Raw genomic sequence first — 25,000 nt, 5'->3', positions numbered from 1 at the left:
AGCCATTGGAGGATTCCCCCGCAGCCGCGCCCATTCTGCCACCCTGCCGGATATTCAGTCGTTTGGTCCTTCCGGCTGTCGGCATGATCAGAGCTCCGCACTTAACATGGGGGGGGGGGGGGGGAATCCCTTTTTCCCCCATGCTCCTGGAACAAGCCTCAAACGTCTAACAATGTTCACAGCACAAAGCCAGGGAATGGGGCAATCATTTCAGCGAGGCTGGATCGTGTCTTGTTTCGTTTGCTAGTTATTTTGGGTGGAGGGAAATAAACAGAGATAACTATTACGGAGATAGCTATTCAAAAAGTCTACGTGCCGTGTGTGTTTCAATTTCAGCATGCGGTTTATAAAACTGCAACAGTATTACTTGCTGGAATTTCCTGAAACTTGTATTTTGGTGAAGTACAAAGCAAACACCATCCTATTGATGGATGAATTGCACAATATGTGGATATTGTTGAGGATTAACAACTTTGAGTTTTCTTTTTTATTATGGCAAGGTTCTTTTTATTGCTTAATAATGTGTCATTTTCGAGTTGATTTATTGTCTGTTTTTACGTGGAAAAAAAAACAACAAAACTTTGTGATTCTGTGTGGGTTTTCACATTAACGTCTTGATGTAGAATTATGTGCAGGTGAAGATAATCCGGAAGAGACAACTGATATCGTTCAAAACACCTGGAAATCTTCTGTTCCTATTAAGGAGTTAGAAATTGCATCAGCCCAAGAATCCAGCAGTGCTTCTTGCATTGATCCAGGTTTGTGTGACTTTCAAACAAATTGCTGCATCACACCAAAACATGTGACTTCCTAAGTAAGAGCATCACATGGTGGTCAATGCAACAACAAAATTAAATGTGATTGAGAGAGGACATAGCACAGAAACCAGAGATTATTTTGTTTCAGGGATGTGAATGGGGGATAATGGGTGTAAAATAGTCTAGTTATTCCAATAATACGTGTTTTGCATGAAGTGGGTGGTTTCTGTGTGTGAAGGATATAGAGCACGTATCGAAGCTTGTTTAGAAGATAATCATGACCCCTCCCCACCATAATGTGTCGACAAGCTTCCTGACCGTTCCCCCTTATAAATCCTTTCATTCCCTGTCTAATCTGTCGATTTGTTTTCTTGAAAGTGAACTGCTATTGACCAGTTCCTCAAGCCCAGCAAATTCCCCACCACCCCTCACCACCCCTGAGGACGGCAAGAGTCCGCCTATCGATCCTGCGTGAAAGTAAGAACTCTAGTCTGTGCTAGAAACCACCGGTTCTGCCTGAAACCACTCGCAAACTCTATTATGGAGCAATTCAGTGGGAGAGGAGCTCGAGAGAGTCGGCACCAAGCAGCTCAGGCCGCAGGACAGAGGGAGAGGTGGGATTCTGGAACGCTGGACCAGCGTGCACACCCAAAGAGGCTATGAAGCCCAGACGTGGTCCGCCAGATGCATGTCTTCCAGTTAATAGCTCAGCCATCCAAGCTCCCCACCTTAAACCACCAGCACCGACTCCATGCAGGCATAAAGTGGGGATCATGTTTTTCTTTGTTGTCTTGTGACCTCACCCTGTCTAAGTCCTCATCTTGTGAAGACTGTAAGATAACGTGTAAGTAGGCTCTTGCGATATTGTGGCTGCGTGGGATTTATATTATACAAGCAGGAGGATGAATTTATTTATATTATATTATTTATATTTTATATTATACAATTTATAAAGCCTGGTGTTGGCGCAGTGGTTAGGGCAGCGGCTTGAGATCCAAGAGGTCCTGAGTTCAAGCCCTGTTGAGCCACTGAATTAATACACCAGGGGGTTGACTCAGCCTGTCATCCTTCCGAGGTCGGCGATATGAGTACCAGTGTACTGGGCCGGTGTATACCCCGGTTAAAATAGGTGTACCATATCCCTGTGTTGTAAGAGGCGACCAGGGTTGCGTCAGGAAGGGCATCCGGCGTAAAACATGTGCCAAATCACTATGCGGATCATACGGATGATCCGCTGTGGCGACCCCGAACGGGAGCAGCCGAAAGAAGAAGAAGAAGAAGAAGAAGAAGATTATAAAATTTATATTATATGTAACAATTTATATATATATAAATATATATATATATATATATATATATATATATATATATATATATATATATATATATATATATTGTGACGTCCACGGGACTTGAACAGTCCCGCCAACGTAGAATGAGCCGAAACGATGGAGGCGGTTTATTTATTTATAACCCAAACATGGCGGTTCTAATCGCTCTACTGCAAACGGGACGAGGAAGGTGGCACGAGTCGCTTTTCACTGAGTTGATGATGTTTATTTGTTTTTATTATTAACCAGAAATAACAAGACTCGGCAAGAAGAGGGATCCGGGGCGATTTGACGGGATGGTGTGGGATCGGGCGTGGGGAAAACACAGACAATTCCAATGAATATACAGATCTCAAACCCTCTAAGGCGCCAAGTACACACACACACACACACACACACACACACACACACACACACACACACACACACACACACACACACACACACACACACACACACACACACACACACACACACACACACACACACACACACACAAAACGTAGCTACTTCTGGTGGTCAGGCTGGACCGTGGTGTGGACGCGACTGTCCCTGGATCAGCGTCGGACGAGCTGGCCTTGCTCTCGTCAGGGGGGGGGGGGCAGGAGAAACCGTGGTGCTATCGACCTCCTGGTCCTGGCCCAAGTCCGCTCACAGCCGCCAGGGAACCAGTTCTGGCGCCAAATTGCGAGCAGGAGAGGGAGGCAGGTCCGCCCGCCGTTCGACCCCGTACTCCGAGTCAGCAGAACCCCAGAGCCAACCAAGGTGAGGCACGAGGCTCAGCAAGGCTCCAAGACACGATGAAGAACACGATCGAATCAGCACAACAACAAGTACGCTTGTTCTTCTTTTTGTCCCGATCTTCTTCCTCTTCCTTTTCGACCCCGAACAGAACCTTTTTATCCTCCCGTCCTCGTCACTTCCAATCGAGCCGTTTTATTGGCCCACCGCCGTCGCCTTCCGCCAATCGTGATCACGGGGCGGAGCCATCCGCAGCCCTGTCCTGTGATGTCACGGCCAGCCTCCAGGGACTACTAAAAGGGGTTTACGCAGACACACTTACCGTATCCCATGTCCCTATCTAATTACGTGACAATTATCATTTCCCCCTTGAAGAAATGAACATTTACTAGACAACTTATCACCACTTAATTGCTACTTATTACATCGAGATCCTGGTAAACTCGAACAGCATGGCATACCTAATTAAACATCCTAATTACCCTTTGAATGCATACCCCCCCCTCAAACGTAACAATATATATATGTACATATATATAAATATATATCCATACATATATACATATCCATACATATATACGCATATACATACATATATATGTATACAGTCATGCGCCACTTAACGACGGGGTTACGTTCTGAGAAACGCGTCGTTAAGCGACATCGTTGTTGTGCGAACATCATTTTTTTTTTTTTCGTTTTCGAACATCGTACTTACGCAAACCTAGACACCTAGGCTATATGGTGTAGCCTATTGCTCCTCGGATACAAACCTGTACAGCATGTTACTGTCCTGAATACTGTCGGCAATTGTAACACGCATCCAAGAGAGATGGAAGACACGTTAGTTTTACCCTTGTGCTGTTCATGACGGCCATCGGTGTTGTTAGCAGCAGCTTACAATCTCCTCTCGCATAGATTATAGAAAGATGAATAAATAGCGTTTGGATTTTATAAATACGTCATCATTGCATCGATGTTATAATTTACAAATGAAGAAACGAGCACCTGTCAATTGTGTGATATATTTTCGGAACAGTGTGATTGTTTTAACAACATGAAAAGCTTCACTAAAAATAAATTTGTGTTTTAATTTCGACAAAGAACAACAACGATTTATTCGCGGAATTCTTCAATTCAAAGGTAATTTACTTGCTAGAAGGTAAACGTGCAAACATTGGTTCAGTTTGAAAGCCGATTTCCTTGAATCCCGATTTAGCACGACCCTGTTTTTTTTCGCGATGACATTTTACGGACCTCAACGATCGCATTATAACAGGGCCACACTGTCGTTTATTATCATTATGAAGTATTATGTACTGTACAGTGTATATAATTGTATGTGCTATTTTTATACGAGGCATCATCACTCGGCGATAGGAATTTTTCAGCTACATTTATTTTTTCATTTTTTTTTTCAGAGCTGGCAGATCCGTCGTATATGCCATCCGTCGTTGCCCAGAACGTCGTTAAGCGGCGCATGACTGCATATATTGTTGCGGTTGTGGAAATTCACAGATCACCATTCAGGTTCCCCGAAGATCAGTTATGTCGATAAGTGTGTGTCCAGATAGATTTCCCCACCGATGTATAACGGGTATTATTCGTGAGCCGGGCTGTGCATCTTTGAGGTAGTGTTATTCTGTCCTATCGTTATTTTAAACAACATCTCCTCACCACCTTAATCATCAACCGCCAACATCTCCTCACCTTTGTCGCCACAACCGCCAACATCTCCTCACCACCTTAACCAACAACCGCCAACATATTCTCACCTTCGTCGCCACAACCGCCAACATCTCCTCACCACCTTAACCAACAACCGCCAACATATTCTCACCTTCGTCGCCACAACCGCCAACATCTCCTCACCACCTTAACCAACAACCGCCAACATATTCTCACCTTCGTCGCCACAACCGCCAACATCTCCTCACCACCTTAACCAACAACCGCCAACATCTCCTCACCTTCGTCTCCACAGACGCTGCCATCTTTTTGCCAGCAACGGCATTCCACGGCCGAGCGGCATCTCCGCCGACAGACGCGGGGACTCCCTCGTTGGGGCGAGGGCTGGTGATTTCAACCACGTCCGCTTTGTCCGCGTCAGGACGGCAAGATCGGATCAAAATGACAAAAGGGGCGGAGCCAGTGGGGGAGGGGTGAAGGGTCAGAGCTAAAAGACCAAACACCCCCCCCCCCCAACCCGATAAAAGGCAGGGCTGACACGCCGAGAGACCAGTTGGGTTCGGAGTTCGTCTGGAGTCCGGGTTCGTGGTCCAGTTGAAGTCTGGGTTCGTGGTTGAGTTCGTTCAGAGTCCAGCCAAGCCTGCAGTGCCGTGCAGAATTGACGGTCGGTGGAGGCAGCCGGAGAGAAGTCGCCAACCAGTGACACAACGGTCCGAGGCGATCGAGCCCCGGGACGGTCCGAGCGACGCTGAGGAGTGAGCGGGCTCTTAAGAGAGCATCAACTCTAAAAGAGCAAGGCCCGTTCGCTCCTCTGAGGCATCGTCGGCTCGGCCCGATCGACCAGGCCGCACGGTTGGGCCTGGACCAACCGAGCTGCCTCCACACCAGCTGCCGTGTTGATGATGAGACATCGAGGGTCACCCAGCGAGTCACCACGAGGGTGGCAGGTAACCTGCACGGTCTTGCGGAGCTCCTTCGGTCTCCACAGTTCTGCGGAACATTAAAGGCCTACGGGCCCTGTTCTCCCTATCTTTTTCTTTCCTGGGGTTTTTTGCATGGAAGTCTATGGTGCCTTTTACACTAAGTATAATTGTGGTTAAGTGCATGTACATTAATAAATAGACAACGGCTGTAGGGTCTTTTTGCTCGTGTCGTTGTCCCCATCCACCCTCCCCCATTGCTGCATTGACTGCATATGTGCATTTATAAATAAATGTCATTGTTTGAATATTCACCTGCTCGTTGCATCCCTTCCTCCATTGAACGGCCATAATTGCATTCGGAATATTAGCGGGCTTTTAATAGCCAATAAGATAATCGAGTCCGACGGGGCTTGGCGATATAAAACCGCTCGGCAAATCGCAAACGGAATGAGCTGCTTAAAAGCGGTTCGTTTTCGTGCAGGCTCAGTTGAGGTGTAAATCCCTGGCATTTCTGTCTGCGCGAATAAATAGGTACATCGACAATTCGGCGATCAACCCTGTAGCGCGTGGACAGAAGAGTTGGCTGATCTACGGTGTGGTTAAAAACACACCCGTAGCTGGATTCCGGCGTTGATCCGGAAGCTACGACTGGATTGCCACGGTCGGAGGGCGCGCAGCCGCGATTTGGCTAAAAGCGGTCACCCGCACGCCGGGGTGGCGGAAATCAACAATATATATGTATATATACACATATATATATATATATATATATATATATATATATATATATATATATATATATATATATATATATATATATATATATCTTCGGATTCTCCATGTTATAACGTTTCCGAAAATGTATAGGTTGTCTAATCTACCAAGATTTTGAACTAAAATTAATTCACTGTGATCACTATGATCCTGACTACGACCATCAGGTTCCAAACACAGCCGATAACGCGGACCAATGAGTTCAACAGCATTACAAATCATTTCATTTGGAACTGCAAGACATTGTCTTTCAATTTCCTCTTTCAGCTCATCGACTGTTGCTGATTTTGAGCCGTAAACCTTATCTTTGAGATATCCCCATAAAAAGAAGTCCATTGGAGGGACTGTCTGGGGAACGCACAGGGAATGCAACACTACCTCTTCACCCAATCCATCTGTTCGGAAAAGTTGCTTCGAGAAAGGCCCTTGCATCACGGTGGTAGTGGGGAGGTGCTCCATCTTGCTGAAAGTAAATCTCTTCGTCACCAAATATCTCTTCGACACGTGGACCGACGGATTCCTGCAGCAAGTTTAAGTAAACATCCCCAGTGACAGTTTGGTCAAAAAAGAATGGCCCGAGGATGCCCAATGCTGATATCCCACACCACACGGTAACCCCTGGTAAGTGTAAATGGTGTTCCATAGTTAAGGCCCTGTCACACCTTGACGATTTAGCCAGTGTATGTCTGACGTATGCAAAATTTGGCTAAAACGCTGGCACACGTCGAATACATTATGGGTAAGTTTGTATACGTTAAGAACACGCTGGCATACGTCGTAGTACGCTGGCTTTTTTTCGTAGTACGCTGGCATATGTCTTTGTACGCCGAGGTGTTAGACAAATTTTCCATACTTGAAATTTTTCAACGTATGCCAGCGTATGACTCGCACGTTCCGCATAATGCTAGCCATAAGTTGTAGGCACGTTACGCGATTGTTGACACATGTCAACACACGTTACTTGTAAGTTACTCATAAGTCAAAACACGTCGAGGTAATGTTTAGCGTATCCGAAACTTATTTCTAACCTACGAGTAACGTGTAGTAGGCACGTTACGCTATCGTTGACACACGTCGACACACGTTAATTGTACGTTACTCATAAGTCGAAACACGTCAAGGTAATGGTTAGCGTCAGTGTTCCAGACTCCCTGGTTGGTTTGTTTTTTGTGTTTTTTTTCTTCGGTATGACGGTGATGTTGACACTTCGATTTCAAGTGTGGTTATAATATAATATAATTAATCGGCTGCCGCTCAACGATTTAAATCATAACCGCACTAGAAATCGAAGTGTCAACATCACCGTCATACTTAAGAAAAAAAATAATAATAATAAAAAATAACCAGGGAGTCTGGAACACTGACGCTAACCATTACCTCGACGTGTTTCGATTATGAGTAACGTACAAGTAACGTGTGTTGACGTGTGTCAACGATCGCGTAGCGTGCCTACAACTTATGCCAGCGTATGCGGAACATGTGTCATACGTCGAGTACGTCAAGAAATTTTCAACATGCTGAAAATTTCTCGACGTACTCGGCGTATGACGATGTATGCCAGAAAACTACGACGTATGCCAGCGTGCTCTTAACGTATACAAAACTTACCCATAACATATTCGACGTGTGCCAGCTTGGTTCGGCAAATTTTTCATAAGTCGGTATACGCTGGCTAAAACGTCAAGGTGTGACAGCGGCTTCAACTTCGATGTCTAGTGTGGTTATGATTTGAATCGTCGAGCCGCAGCCTATGAATAGCCTCTGCCACGTGATCGTCGGCGATACGCTGCGCGCTCTGCATAAGTTAGACTATCGTTGGGCATAGGTTGTGAACGCCGACAACACGCTCAGCATTCGTTGGTATAAGTTATCTATATGTGCTTAAAACGTTCTGTGTACGTTACTAATACGTTATGCATACGTCCAACACATTATTATACGCCCAAAACTTAAAAAAAACATTAATAGTTCAGCGTACGCCAGCGTTTTACATACATTTTGAGACTTTGTCATACGCTGGCTAAAACGTCAAGGTGTGACAGCCCCTTAACATGCAGATTTTCAGGAGCCCAGTAGGTGCAATTGTGTCGGTTAATTGAGCCATTTAACTTGAAGCTGGCCTCATCGCTCCAAACAATTTTGGTTGGAAATGCTGCATCTTCTTCGCATTTGCCCAGGTACCACTCACAAAATTCAGCTCTCTGGTTGGGATAGTCTTCATTTAGGGCATGGATTAATTTTGGAATGTAACTTTTCCAATTAATTTGCTTCAAAATGCGATGGGTGCTTGATTTTGGGATTCCTGTCTCACGAGCCATTTGTCATACAGATTTCCGTGGGGATCGGTGGAGGGTTTCCAGTAATCGATTTTCCTTTGCGGGGGTGGTTGATGACTGTGGTCTTCCTGAACGCTCCTTATGGACGTCATGCACAGTTCCATCTGTTTCAAACTTATTTCGGATGCGAGCAATGGTGCGTTGCGTTGGTGGATCTTTGTGAAAATGTCTTCTAAATTGTCTTTGCACTTCCATAATATTTTCGTGCTTCCAGTAGCATTTCTTTCTTCAAAACCTAGTCGTACTTCTGCCATTATTATGGTCAATTTGATCTGAAAATAAATGAAAAATTCAATGAATTATGAGGAGCCAAAATGTGAGTACATTTTTTTGGGGACAATATATATATATATATATATATATATATATATATATATATATATATATATATATATATATATATATATATGTATCTTCTTCTTCTTTCGGCTGCTCCCGTTAGGGGTCGCCACAGCGGATCATCCATATGATCCGCATAGTGATTTGGCACATGTTTTACACCGGATGCCCTTCCTGACGCAACCCTGGTCGCCTCTTACGACACAGGGATATGGTACACCTATTTTAACCGGGGTATACACCGGCCCAGTATACTGGTACTCATTTCGCCGACCTCTGAAGGATGACAGGCTGAGTCAACCCCCTGGTGTATTAATTCAGTGGCCCAACGGGGCTTGAACTCAGGACCTTTTGGATCCCAAGCCGCTGCCCGAACCACTGCGCCAACACCAGGAGATATATATATATATATATATGTATATATGTATATATATATATGTATATATATATATATATATATATATATATATATATATATATATATATATATGTATGTATATATATATATATATATGTATGTATATATATATATATATATATATATGTATATATATATATATATATATATATATACATATATATATATATACATATATATATATATACATATATATATATATACATATATATATATATACATATATATATATATATACATATATATACATATACATATATATACATATACATATATATACATATACATATATATACATATACATACATACATACATACATACATACACATTGTTACGGCTGTGGAAATTCGCAATACACCATAAAGGGTCCTTACATTAGTTATGACGCTAAGTTCATGTGTTGTTAGTCCACACCTGTTGTTTAGGGGGAATATGTGTGATTCATCTGGGCTGCGACGCTTTGAGTTAGCCATTTTTGTTTCTCTATCGTTATTTTGGACCATTAAGCCGCCAACAACTCAAACACCACCACCTTCGCCTCTTTACCTCCACAACTCCATCCCGCAAACATTGCTTCACCGCCATTCCCAAACGACGCCCGCCAACAACCAAACCACCACAGCAAGCCCCCCACCACCTTCGCCTTTCTCCTTCCACAACCATCAACTACACCACCAGTCAACACCAAACGTCGTGCTGTCCAGGGCCCGTTCGGTAATTGATGCCGAACGCGTGGAGCCGCGGGTACGAATGCGTTCCCTTCAGGAGAGGAAAACGAATCAGGAAGGCTTCACGCCCCTTTTCTTCCATCCAATGACTGAGCATCGGGTGGCATGGACCCGCCTCCGAACCCGCTGTGAATACGTTCCCTTCAGGAGAGGAAAACGGATCAGGAAGGCTTCACGCCAGTTTTTGCCCGACCAATGGCTGAACGTCGGGTGGCATGACCCCGCTTCCAAGCGCGTTTTGATCCGCGAATCTGCATCCAGGCTCCTCCCCCGGTCTATAAAAGACGCGAGCACGACGCAGCTCGGGGGTGTGTCCAGCAAGGAGTGTGAAGAAAGTTGTCCAGCTCGTGTGTCCGGAAGGGGTGCAGAAAGTGGCGCCGTTCGAAAGTCGCGAAGTCTGAGGCGTGTGTTTACGGGGATCGGACGGCGAAGGGGACGGAGTTCGGAGTGGAGGTCGAGGGACGAGTCGCGGAGTGAAGCAGGGACGCAGAGGAGGGATCAGGGGCGAGAGTTCTCCGGAGTCAGGTGCGGTCCCGGGACCCCGCTAGCGGGACGGAGCATCCGCCATTCCCCTCTCCCGACCCCAAGCATCAACAATCCCCCCCCCCCATCCACGCTGAGATAGCGCCGGAAACCCCGTCCGTTCCCCAACCCAACCGTGGTGCCTGCGCGACGCACGCCTGGAGGAGCTCACCAACCATACCAGGGGCACGGAGTCAAGCGCCTTACGCGGACATTGCGGCTAGCCCGCCATCGTGCCACGAGGGCGCAGGTAAGACCCCTTCGGTCTCATAGACCTGGCCGATCACCCAGGTCACACGTTCATTTGGTCCACAGACCTGCCTGCCTCCTTGCCTGTGAGGGTGGCTTCTGTTTTCTTTGCTTTTTGTGTAAATGTATGTGTGGCGCCAATCTTGTAAGTAAAAACTGTATAAGTGTGCTGAAAATAATTGCCTTTTTTATTTGGAAGTAACTCTGCGTATTGTTCTTGCTTTGACTGTTACATGTGCTTTACTGTATGGCTGTGAATACGTGCTTGTCTGAGTGTGAATAAAAGTGCTTGCCAAACTGTTTCCCGTTTCGTTGCGTCCTTTCCTTGTTTGAAAGTTCCACCTTGCATCACGTCAGGGATTGATAGTGGGTTTAAAACACCCGGTAAATAATCTGAACCGTCGAGGTCGACGATAACTCCGCTTGGTTATCCCTGCAGCACGGAACGAGCCGCTTAAGCGGTTCGTGTCCGAAGTCGACCTGCGGCGAGGTGCGATCGCCCGGTCGACCACTCGCACAGGTACTTAGGCAGGTCGAATTTGGCGAGCAACCCTATCCTGCACGGGTGGGCAATTGGAACGATCGTGGTGAGGTTAAACCCCCACCCGTGACTGGCTCCTGGCGGTAGTTCCAGGAGGGTCACGACTTAATTGTCCGTTCCGGTGGGCGACGCGTCGCGATTCGAGTTATGTGGCCGATCGCACGCCGGACGGGCCGAAATTCGTAACAATATATATATATATATATATATATATATATATATAAATATATATATATATATATATATATATACATATATATATATATATATATGTATATATTGTTATGAATCTGGAAACCATGCGCACTCAACATTCAGTTCCAAAAGTTAGTTATTCCGGTAAGTACGTGTGCAGTCAGGACCTCGTCCTTTTGTTTCGCGGGAGGATTAAATGTGTGCGTTGTTACATCTTTAGTTAGGTTTTACATCCAACGAACCCTCCAACAAGCCATCGAACAACCAACAACCATCCCATCTGCATGACCCAACCTGCCCATCACATGCCATCACCACCCGTTGGCTGCTGGTACCTTGACTTGCCGAGAGGGGGCCTCGCGGTTCCAGTCCTCAGCTCGTAGTTCTTGTATGGCTTTTTCAGCGTTGACCCTGTTACTCTTCGCGAGCGAGGCTGCGTGGCCACATGGAGAATATGGGGTCTCCGAACAGGGGCCACGGCTCCGCCCTGGTAGGGTGCGGCCGTAGGCCAATGAGGGACGGACAGCGAGATGATTCTCGCCAAGGCCTCTCCCCGTGTGGAGGAGATATATATCCCCGAGCAGACTCGTTTGTTGGTTGTCCTTGGCGTTGGCGCTGGGAGATCTCGAGTACTTGAGTGATGACAAGTTGGTTGACGGTGGTTGGGCTGTAGAGTGAGTGAACCGGCCTGTTCGTGGAGCCTTGGTGGATCACATCCGCGACCCTGATCTCCGCCCCTGATCTCTGATTGCTCCACGCGGCTGCCGCCACGACTACGAGCCATGAGTCCCACACGTGCGGCTGGGACCTTCGACGACCCACAGGTGCCCATCCGAACTCTGACCCCTAGCTCGTCTCTCTCATCGGCTGGAGGGTCCAATAAAAACTCTGGGGTTTCTTTTGTTTTTGTGTGTGTGACTGCGTGTGGTCCCGTCTATAAGTAGAATTGAGTAAATGCTTTGAATCATTGTAAATTCCTGCTCTGCAATCTGCATATTGACTTCAAGTCTTGCCTCCTTGTCTTTTATTGTAAATAAATTATTAGAAATGTTCCCAGCTCGATTCCTTCCTTTTAGTCCATGGGCCAGACCAGATATGGGTACCATCTCTGGTGGCAAAGTCTCACTATGTGTTTTTGATAGTTTAGGACCTACAGATGAGGAATTGAAGTGATCGCAGTGTGAAATTGGCAGCTTTCTGGTAGTTTTCACCTCTCAAACATCACCCTACCACTACATTTTGAAGACCAAAATTTGGGGGTAGGGGAAACTGAAATGACTGTAGTTTCGCTCTGGATGGGCCAATCTTAACAATATACCACTCATAATGTCTGTCTATGTACCCTCTATCTAAATCAAGAAGGTTTATGCAAAATATTTCATTATGGTAGGTCACCAGAGGTCAAAAGGTCACCAATTTTAGGGGTTGCCCAAAATTGACCATCGGGCAAGCCATGTTGCGAGAATAAAGTAACAAATCACCCAATGGTCATTTAAACACTTGGAATGCATATTTTAGAGGCCTTCAGATGATTCTAAGGGGACATTATTGAGTTGCTTTTGCAACATTTTATTTCAGAGCAATTGATTTTGAACCGTTTCTTGTGAATGCCTAAAATCCAGGGTTTCGGGGGTGGGGAAAAGCATAATGACTGTAGCTTTGGAGTGGATAGGGCAAATTTGACAATCTACCACTCAAATTGTATGTCTATGTACCCTCTATCACACTAGATTATGCAAATTATGTCCATATGTAGGTCACCAGAGGTCAAAAAGTCACACATTTTAGAGGCTGCCAAAATCGTCTTTAGCACAACTTATTCTACTAAAACAAAGTGGTAAAAATGAACAAAAAGTAATATCAACTTCCAGAAATTATATTTTAGATGTCTTTAGGTAATGTTGAGGGCTTGGAAAGTACCCTCAGTATTTTGTCTTCATTTTCATCTTCATCTTCATCTTCATCGCAATCTGATTCAATATCAACTGTCATCTCCAGTTCGTCCTCCTCATTTCGCTGGTTTTCGTAAGTTTGTAATTTACACATCGGCGTACATTTCAACCCATTGTCTATGCAGCCACACTCTCCCTTTTTGCAAACTCGTTTGCAATGGCAGACCATCATTTCCAACACAGCTTCAGGTGCTGGAGTTCCGGCTATCCAGTCGATGGCAATTGAACTGCTATCATCTTTTACCCATCCATTTCCCTCTGGGTCAGGAATTACTGATTTTGTCTCCAGACTTCGCTTCCAAATTCCTGCCTGGTAATTGGCACGGAGGGCATGCTTTGTTAGACTTTCTTTACAAGGTGGAAGAAGGTTTGACTCTGTTTCCCCTCTTTTGACAAAGAACACCTCGTATCGGAGTTGATTTCCTGTAGAGTTTTTGTGGACGATGCATACATGAGACATGTGAAATGTTGCAAGGCATCAAATATTTGATCTGATATCTCCCATGCACTTCTAAGGTTGGAGAAGGCACATTGGAATTCACTATTTGATCGCATTTTGTCCAGTGGTGCTGTTTTGCCTTGCCCAACGAAAGAACTTAGTGTCACATCCAGTGTAAGCATGAAAGCCGAGAAGTGCACCACATAGTTAATCTCCAAGGGATAACCTGAGTAGGGAAATGTCCACAAATTGAGTACGTGTCTTTGTTCCCCTCTTTTGGTACAAGGTAGCTGGAATGTCCTTTGCAAAGGAGAGTAGTAGCACAAATACATCTGTGTTCTCAGAAATAACAATTACAGTTTGATATCCAGTGTCAGCGGCGTGCTTCGCATGAAGTATTAACCTTGTGTCTGCCTCTTCATGAGAGGACTCGAGTTCACCCATTTCATAACTACCACCGATCAATATCTTGTCACATCTTATGCCACATGTCACGAGAAGAACTTTGTCTTTCATCAGGCTCCTCTTGTTTTCAGTTTTCCAATCTGCAACCAGAAACTCAATAAGTTTTGTCTTATTGTCAGCTTCTCATAAGAAGTTCCTCCACTTTTTAATTTTGTGTCCTGGTGCAATGCTGCTGAATTTGATACCACTGCCTGATCCCCTTTTGAGCCTTTCTGCGTTCTTGATGGAGCTAAGCCTGGTGTTGGCTTTGTGGTTAGGGTGGCGGCTTGGGATCCTAGGGTCCTGAGTTCAAGCCCCGTTGGCTGCTGAATTAAAATACACCAGGAGGTTGACTCAGCATGTCTTCCTTCCGAGGTCGGCAAAATGATTACCAGTGTACTGGTAAGGGGGACACTGCATCAGCGGCAGAGCCGTGTCCCAACCAATGATGCAGCCACACGCTGCACTCGATAGAGGGAGAGAGAGAGATGGAGCTTTCCTTATACACATCAAATACAACATCTATTCGTTGACTCATCGCACATTCCCTCAAGACATCTTTCAGGACAGACGTTGAAACCTTAGCAAATGTGCTATATTGCACATTTAACTTCTGCACAACGCTCATGCCATCGATAATGCATGCTGAGTTCTGTGCGAGGGTTTCTACAGGAGGTACGCTTTCCCCAATTTTCTTCATTTGTGCTGCTTTTTCAGTCTTCCTGAGCGAACCATCTTGATTTGCCAACGCCCATGGTAATGGGCTGAGTGGATGAGACAGAACCTCCTGCATGTCCAGCTCACGACCTTGTGTGATAACAATCATTCTGGCAAAAAGATTGCGATCTGCTCATTGGATGACCTCTTTCTCTTTGCATTGCACTTTTTTGTACAAACATTTGCAAATGTCTTTAGCTTTTGCTTCTTAATAGTTGTATGGAAATCTACAGCATCCAGTGCCTCCTTTTCAAGACGATCAGTCTTGAACTTCTGGTATGCCTTTTCGCCAATACTTTGAGCAGTGAAAAGGTCCTTCTCAACATCTGCTGGGGCCAATGCGCCGGTAGAAATGTTCACAAGAGAGTCCTCTTCTGATCTGTAGGGATTTGTTAAAGAGTTCTGAATAAGATCAGTGAGTGATTGGATGGCTGACTCGTCTTTTTCAATTCTCTTTTTCTGCAAATCCTGATGGCTCGAAGTGGAGGAACCGAGGTCCTAGCATTGCTCTTCGGCGATAAAGAAACATGCTGTGGTATTCGGCATTTACGTAATAAAGACGAATTGCACCTGGATTTAAGCTAAAGCCTCTTGTGCCACCTGACGTCTGGGTATCCTTATTTATTGTTTCTTCAATTGTTTGGTCCACTGGTATTTTGCCAAACGGATTATTAGCTCCTATTTGAACAGAAAATCCTCCACTCATGAAGTATTCATGCATTTCAGGATGATGAATATCTAACGACGACATTTGCGCATAGTATAATGTCGAATATCTGGCATCGTTTAAACGGTCATATGCGAAACACCATGGGATCATGTCTCTGATTGAGGCCATGTGCAAAAGCCAATCCCCTTCTCTTGTTGCCCGCAACAAACCAAGCACAACCTCGACCATATCTATACAAGATATCCAAAATGCTGATAGGCTGCCATTGTCATTCTTGAGGAAGGCACGGTACTATTGGAAAAGGTGAATAATGCGAATGCATGAAACATTAGACGTGGCGTCATCTAGTGTCTCATGAGCTACATCACTGGCAAAGTCTTTTAGAACAGTTAAAGCTTAAAAAGAACTTCCCCTACCCACGAAACCCTGGATTTTAGGTATTTATAACAAATGGTTCAAAATCAATTGCTCTGAAATAAAATTTTGCAAAAGCAACTCAATAATGTCCCCTTAGAATCATCTGAATACCTCTAAAATATGCATTCAAAGTGTTTAAATCACCATTGGGTGATTTGTTACTTTATTCTAGCAACATGACTTGCCCTATGGCCAATTTTGGGCAACCCCTAAAATTGGTGACCTTTTGACCTCTGGTGACTTACATAATGAAATATTTTGCAGAAACCTTCTTGATTTAGAAACTGGGTACAGAGACAGACATTATAGTGGGGCAACTTAGCTAAATATAGCATAACAATTGTGCATTTTATGAGGAAAGCACCAAATTTGGCACACTAGTAGCCTATCATATTATGAACAGATTTGGATATTGGGCCATCTCAAAATTTATGATGGCAGTGGAAGATGGCTGCCACAGCCATCAGTGGCTGAATTTGAGATAGCCCAATATCCAAATCTGTTCATAATATGTTAGGCTACTCGTGTGCCGAATTTGGTGCTTTCCTCACAAAATGCATAATTGTTATGCGAAGTTGCCCCACTATTATGAGTGGTATATTGTTAAGATTGGCCCATCCAGAGCGAAACTACAGTCATTTCAGTTTCCCCTACCCCCAAATTTTGGTCTTCAAAACGTAGTGGTGGGGTGATGTTTCAGAGGTGAAAACTACCAGAAAGCTGCCAATTTCACACTGCTATCACTTCAATTCCTCATCTGTAGGTCCTAAACTATCAAAAAAACATAGTGAGACTTTGCCACCAGAGATGGTACCTATATCTGGTCTGGCCCATGGACGAAAAGGACGGAAACGAGCTGGGAACATTTCTAATAATTTATTTACAATAAAAGACAAGGAGGCAAGACTTGAAGCGAATATGCAGAGCAGGAATGTGCAATGATTCAAAGCATTTACTCAATTCTACTTATAGACGGGTCCACATGCAGTCACACACAAAAAGAAAAGAAACCTCAGAGTTTTTATTGGACCTTCCAGCCGATGAGAGAGACGAGCTGGGGGGTCAGAGTTCGGATGGGCACCTGTGGGTTGTCGAAGGTCCCAGCCGCACGTGTGGGACTCATGGCTCGTGGCGGCAGCCACGTGGAGCAATCAGAGCTCCGGAGCGGAGATCAGGGTCGCGAAGAGGCTGGTTCACTCACTCTCCAGTCCAACCACCGTCAACCAACTTCTAACCACTTAAGTGCTCCAGACCTCCCAGCGCCAACGCTAACCACAACCGAGTCTGCTCGGGGATATATATCTCCTCCCACATGGGGAGGGGCCTTGGCAAGAATCATCTTGCTGTCCGTCCCTCATTGGCCTACGGCCGCACCCTACCGGGGCGGAGCCGTGGCCCCTGTTCGGAGCCCCCAGTTATTCCTCCACGAGGCTTTGCTCAGAGTAACAGCGTCAAGCTGAAAAAGCCATACAAGAACTACGAGCCGAGGACTGTAACTGTGAGGCCCCCTCTCGGCAAGTCAAGGTGGAGCAGCCAACGGGTGGTGATGGCGCGTGATGGGCAGGTTGGGTCACGCAGATGGGATGGTTGTTGGTTGTTCGATGGCTTATTGGAGGGTTCGTTGGATGTAAAACCTAACTAAAGATATCACAACGCACACATTTAATCCTCCAGCTAAACAAAAGGATGGGGTCTTGACTCCACACGTACTTACCGGCATAACTAACTTTGGGTCCTGAATGTTGAGTGCGCATGGTTTCCAGATTCGTAACACTACCCCCCCCCCACTTTTTCATAGACTCGGCCCGAGTCGTCAATTTTCGTGTGGCATGTAGGTGTAGGTTTTCCCCTAGTACGTTTTACCTACGGATCCCTGAGTGCGACATTTGAATACATGTCCCAAAAATAAATAACCTAGTGCGTTGCGTAACTAAACTCACAGACTCACTCAGACAACTTAACTGCATTGCCGGTGCTAAACAAACAACAGGTGGGCTAAATGTTGTACATTTCTAATATTTACACGACCATGGCTCAGGACCTGTGATTTGAGGAGAGAAAACACAGCAAAGTCAACATTGGTGGGTGGGTGGGTGAGTGCGCAGCAGGCATCGATGGTCAGATGTCTTTTGGGCCATCACAGGTCCCTTGTTTGTCGTTGAGTTCTTCTTTTTTTTTGTTCCTGGCTGCTGGAGGCAACTCACCTGAACACGGCAAGCCATTCGCCTTTTCACAGGCCATTTGAACTAGCCTTTATACAACAAGAGCTCCGGGCTGCTCAGTGCAGTCCCCGGTCCATTTGAACTGGCTTTCATGCAACAACAAGGAGGTATCCGGGCTGCTCAAATGCAGTCCCCGGGAATGCGGCTGCCTGCAGGGCAGTCCTTGCAAAACACTTTCAGAGGTGGTCCTGGAGCACATGGTGAAGGTTGTGACATAGGTAAGCAAACAAAGGCATGGGCAGGTATGGAGGCAAGGCAAAGGCAGGCAAAGCATGGTAAATGCAGACCAGGTAAGGTGTGACAAGTCGGCACATGAAGCTGGCCGGCCTCGGTCTGGTCTAATGAGGTTGTGGAGGGAGTGCGGTGGCACCGGCCGGTCTGAAAACGGGCTCGGACCTACCCTACGGTCTCCCCCCAACCTATCGCCTATGCCTGTCTTTGTTCATACCCACCCCCATTAGCTTGCAACAAAGCAACAACGAAATTTAGACTTTTTATTTTATTAAAAAAAAATTTTTTTTTTTGAATAATTACGTGTGTCCCAAGCCCCCTTTATTGTCCTTGTTCAGCTAACCTGTCAAAACTGTCTATCCCCAATCCCTAAGATCCTTTTTGAGGGGATTGAGGAGGAGACGAGTGAATCCGTCTCGAGGCCCAATGCAGCCTCAGAATAACTCCCTCAGATTCCAGCAATTTCCCAAGGTGAGTCCAGCGGCCTAGGAACAGCGAAGGGATGGATGGTGCGAAGGGGTACACGTTTCCTATCTATCCTACCATTTTATTAAACTTTAATCTATCCCCGGGGATTTTCAACACACCTGTCTCTTTAAACTATCGGTTCGAGAAACCATGATTCCCGTCGCCTGTGTTGGTGTTCGTTATTAATTTGGGCCTGGCCCGCAAATTTTCTCTCGTGCTCTTGCACAATTTTGTGGCTGGACAGCCTGGCTCAATTAGCAGGGATACCCATCTGCCTAACTCAAACTACGGCACCCCCGGGTCACTGAGGCTGTCTCCGAGCCTACGTACTCCGTATGAACATGGGGGATGCCCCTGTCAGTGTCCCCTTCGATGCCCATGTGGCATTTTGGTGCTCTGGGTCCCGTTTCCGTGGGTTGCCCGTGCCCATTACACTAACTCGGTCCCTTGTAACTATGGCCTACTCTGGCCGACTACTTCGGTGCCCAGGAGGCCCTCTCCTCAGTGCGCACATTTCCACAGCCACGCTCCCAGCCGGTCAATAGACTCCTGCACCCCACAAAAAGGTTTCGAGCCTTCGTTCACACCAACAACAAACCGACATCCGTTTTGGTTAATTTAACGAACTAACTAACATTACACGAACCCCGGGTTCCCTTGGGTGGGATTCACTCCTCCCCCCAATCCTTCATTCGCACCATGCATTCCACATTCACTCCACTCACACTTGGGCCCGCTGACCCACATTCACTCATTGTACATTTTCTCTTTTTTTTCTTCTTTTCTACACACTCTAATACTGACATTCTGCTCGCTACGTCCCCCTAACTAGCTCGTGCCCCTCGTCATTCCTTACTTTAATGCACGCTCCTTTTAACTCTATGTAGCTAATCTGCGTCCCCAACTACACGTTCCATGTCTGTCCAAGTCTCCAATCCATTCCAAAATTCTAAACTAAAATTTCTCTGATCTGATCCCACCAGGCCCCATGGAGGACTGCTCATACCCCATGAGGCCGGTCTATCTAACGCTAGACCCATCCACTAACTAGTGCTCCTTTGCCCAATGCACCAGGATGTTCGCTACATCCCGGCGGGGCATCATGAACTCGGAGCAAGGCCCTCCAAACCTTGCTTCGCCAGGGCGGCGGTTTACGACTCGCTCGTCCCCTCCGTATGGACGATAAATGACAGTGTAACATCGCCCCATCAATTGCAACAACCGCTCGCTTCCGCGTTGTTCCCCATGCGAGCCACGCGTTACTCACGTGGCCTTCATGCTGCGTGGTCCCCGCCGATGACGTCACTCTCACACGGACCCTGCGAAGCTTGCCGTGATGTCCCCGGGACTGCTCCGTGCGTCACATTGGCCTCTGTGCATGTGGTTACATGGGGCCACGTGCTTTCCAAATTTGAACAACCCAATTTGCCCCCATTTTAGCCGTCTACACTGGTATCTTGTACCATGCGCTGAGCGTTTTAAGGCTGACTCCCGATCACGCAAACGTGCGCGCCTGGGCCGTTCGCAAAACACGGAACAGACCTTGCATGCAGCGTCCCGCAGAGCCGGCGCGGTCTCCAAAATCAACCGTCCATTGCACGACCCATGTCTCCCGTCTGGGTCGGTTCGTGTCCCAATTCCCACGCATGCACCTACACATGTCATGTCACTCACATGCTCAAACACACACTCTGGGACATTCGTACTGGGTGCTTGGGTTAACACAAGAGATCCTGGGGCTTCTATACCCCCAAGCTCGGCATGTGCTCATTTGCACCATGCACCCGCTTTACCTCGTACGGCCTTACCGGACTCACCTCGTCACGGTCTGCCTCGAGGGAGCATACTGTCTCTCCTTGTTTCTGTATAGTAGGAGGTCATCTGACCCTCACATTGGGTCTCGAGACATTCCACCCGCTCAACCTCAATGTCCCTCACCAGTTCTACGTGTGTGTGTTCCTCTTTAATTTCGTGTAATTCGTCTTTCTATTCTAATTCCTGGCTTTTCATCTCTACCTGTCCAAGCTTACAGGTTTCCCCCTTAATTATCGTGGCGTCACTCGTCCCCTCGACCTTACCCGTCTCCATTGCAGTCCGAACAGCCGTTACACTCCCCCTTGACTCGGTCATTCTTCCATGTGCAGGCACCATTTTCCAATCCATGGCCTGCATTTCACCTCTCACCTTGACCAGCTCCGCCTTCATTTCCTCCTGGCCCGCCTTCATTTGTGCTTGTAAGCTTATTCCCATGTTTTGCATCTCACCTTTCATTTGTGTTTGTAAGTCTTGCAAGTCCTCTTTCATTGCTTGCACATTCGCATTCATTTTTTGTGCATTCGCATCCATTCGGTTTAACATCTCCATCAACTGGCCCAAGTCAAATGGCCCCAGTGAAGCCGGTCTGCCACGATCGGGCGTGGATCCGACAGGGATTATTCGGTCCTCCATCGGGAGCATTTGATGTGGGGGGAGCTCATGCACCGCCGCCACCCCCAATGTTACCTCTGGGTTTAATTGCAAGGGAGGTTCTTCCTGTAAGGTGTCATCCTGAGCCATGGGTTCCTCCAACGTTAATCCCGAACCCACCTGGACCAGCTCGTCTTGGTCCGCCATGGTCCATGCTGGGAATTAAATAAAATTTTACTGCTCTTAATTAGGAGGGAAGGGGGAGGTTGTCAAGCACACCTCTGGTCCGAGTCCCGTAAAAAAATTTTTAATAGAGGCGTTGGGGTTCGTACTCCGCTCCTGAAAACCAAATTGTGGGTTTGAACCCTGTAAATTTCTTGTGGAGGCGTGGGGTTCGTGGTCACACTCCTGACTACCAATTTGTTGTGGGCCGGGGGTTGGTGGCGAGAACGACCGCTAGGTGGGGAAGTTTACGCCGTCTCCCACCGGTCTCCCCGGAATTATAGGCCTTCGCTCCAGATAACTCCAAAGCCGGCGGGTCGATTAATCGACCGTGAAACGCCAATATCTTGACCGCGTGTCGTAGGGTTAATTGTCTAGATCCCAATATACATAAATAACCATGCAGTCTTGGCTACCGGGGATTCATGCCCTCGGCACGTCTTTCTCAAACCAGGTCACTCTTCCGACTGCGGAAGAGTTCCAACTACCGACGACCAACTCCGGTTCGGTTGCAGCTGAGCGGAAACTGCCAAAGCCGTACCGGCTAGGATTAACGGATTATCGGGGATGAAACCCCGTCTGAACTCAGACCCGGACCATGCTGGACCAAATAAAGAAAGGACAGAAACGAGCTGGGAACATTTATAATAATTTATTTACAATAAAAGACAAGGAGGCAAGACTTGAAGCGAATATGCAGAGCAGGAATTTGCAATGATTTAAAGCACTTACTCAATTCTACTTATAGACGGGCCCACACGCAGTCACACACACAAAAAGAAAAGAAACCCTGGAGTTTTTATTGGACCCTCCAGCCGATGAGAGAGACGAGCTGGGGGGGTCAGAGTTCGGATGGGCACCTGTGGGTCGTCGAAAGTCCCAGCCGCACGTGTGGGACTCGTGGCTCGTGGCGGCAGCCACGTGGGGCAATCGGAGCTCCGGGGCAGAGATCAGGGTCACAGACTGGACCCACCAAGGCTCCGCGAACAGGCTGGTTCACTCACTCTCCAGCCCAATCTCCGTCAACCAACTTGTAACCACTAAAGTGCTCCAGACTTCCCAGCCCCAACGCCAAGGACAACCACAACCGAGTCTGCTCGGGGATATATATCTCCTCCCACACGGGGAGGGGCCTTGGTGAGAATCATCTCGCTGTCCATCCCTCATTGGCCTACGGCCGCACCCTACCGGGGCGGAGCCGTGGCCCCTGTTCAGAGACCCCAGTTATTCCTCCACGTGGCTTCGCTCGCGAAGAGTAACAGTGTCAACGCTGAAAAAGCCATACAAGAACTACGAGCCGAGGACTGGAACCGCGAGGCCCCCTCCTCGGCAAGTCAAGGTATGAGCAGCCAACGGGTGGTGATGGCACGTGATGGGCAGGTTGGGTCATGCAGATGTAATGGTTGTTGGTTGTTAGATGGCTTGTTGGAGGGTTCGTTGGATGTAAAACATAATTAAAGACGTCACAACGCACACATGCAATCCTCCCGCTAAACAAAAGGACGGGGTCCTGACTACACATGTACTTACCGGCATAACTAACTTTGGGACCTGAATGTTGAGTGCGCATGGTTTCCAGATTCGTAACTATATATATATATATATATATATATATATATATATATATATATATATATATATATATGTATATATATATGTATATATGTATATATATATGTATATATGTATATATATATATATATGTATATATATATGTATATATGTATATATATATATATATGTATATATATATATATATGTATATATATATATATATATATATATGTATATATATATATATATATATATGTATATATATATATATATATATGTATATATATATATATATATGTGTATATATATATATATATATGTATATATATATATATATATATGTATATATATATATATATATATATATATATATATATATACATATATATGTATATATATATATATATATATGAGGCACTGCGTGGAGGAGTGATGTAAGGGACACATCGGCCATTTTGGAGTTAATGCCATACAGCACTATTTTAACCCTTACCCTGTCATCCGAGCCTATCATAAACATATCATAAAAAATGTTGCTTACATCACTCCGCCTCGCGGGGCCTCATATATATGTATGTGTATACCCCTCATGAGGAACACGTAAATGTGCTTCAGTACGTGTATGTGGCACAATCTGGAAGCATTCAGCATGATAGTCCTGGGCACATTCAGGATTGTTCAGGAGGTGCTGACCAATGGCAGAATCACTTTGCACAGGCATTCTTGTTGGGTTCTTACATGTACGAGATGGTTGTGTATGACCAGTCTCCAAGTTGTTCTGGATTGCCAATGGAATGTGCTGCTTGACTCAGACTGGAGGATCGGATCAAGCAGCACATTCCATTGTGCCTGCATGTCCAGTATTCTTGCATGTGTCCTGATGAGCTGCAAGACGAAAATCTTTGACAATGTCTGTTCTTTTTCTGCTAATTTAAAATTTTATACTTCCAAACGTTGATATATCTTCTTCTTCTTCTTTCGGCTGCTCCCGTTCGGGGTCGCCACAGCGGATCATCCGTATGATCCGCATCATGATTTGGCACATGTTTTACGCCGGATGCCCTTCCTGACACAACCCTGGTCGCCTCTTGCGACACAGGGATAAATATATATATATATATATATATATATATATATATATATATATATATATATATATATATATATATATATATATATATACATATATCTATCTCAAAACCTTATAGACAGTTTCAGCCAAAACTTGGTGACCAAGTTTGGTGTGTGACACTGATTGAATTGATTAGATTTTGGTGAAGATCCAGATCAGGATATGAGAATGTTTAAAGTGATTCTTCATAATTGAGAGATACGGCCAAAACGATATAAAATAGCATGATATTTCAAAAAGCTATGTACGGGTTATGATGAAATTTGGTGGATGAGTTGGGTAGGTGACAAGAACAAGTTGATTAGATTTTCGTTAAGCTTAAGGTTGCAGATCTGGCTTATCAGTGGGATACAAAACTTGCTGTTCAGCCTGGTAGAGCTTTGTGCTTTACTGAGTGCTGTTCTCGTTGTTACCTCACCTGGACTTTAGTCAGGTGAGCTTATGCGATCGAGCGGTGTGTGTCGGTGAGTCAGTCAGTCAGTTAGTCAGTCTCACTCAGTCAGTCTGTAAAATCGGTATTTGCTCTCTTATCAGAAACAACAGATGCAATTTCAATGAAATTTAACCACAACATTCATCAT

At 45.8% G+C, this 25,000-nt stretch overlaps 1 protein-coding gene across 3 annotated transcripts in view; it reads left to right on the top strand.

Moving 5' to 3' along the window:
- Positions 1 to 25,000, top strand: part of LOC147027915 (uncharacterized) — a 98,977-nt gene that overhangs the window by 45,624 nt on the left and 28,353 nt on the right. For all 3 annotated transcript variants that reach the window (XM_085877751.1, XM_085877750.1, XM_085877752.1), the window contains exon 4: positions 624 to 758. In XM_085877751.1, coding sequence (XP_085733877.1) covers positions 624 to 758 — 135 coding nt within the window. The remainder of the gene's footprint in view (positions 1 to 623; positions 759 to 25,000) is intronic.

This window comes from Eptatretus burgeri, chromosome 4, assembly GCF_056783735.1.
Source record: "Eptatretus burgeri isolate ZD-2024b chromosome 4, Ebu_testis_v1, whole genome shotgun sequence".
NCBI classification, from domain to species: domain Eukaryota; kingdom Metazoa; phylum Chordata; class Myxini; order Myxiniformes; family Myxinidae; genus Eptatretus; species Eptatretus burgeri.
This window is presented reverse-complemented; position numbering and strand designations above follow the sequence as displayed.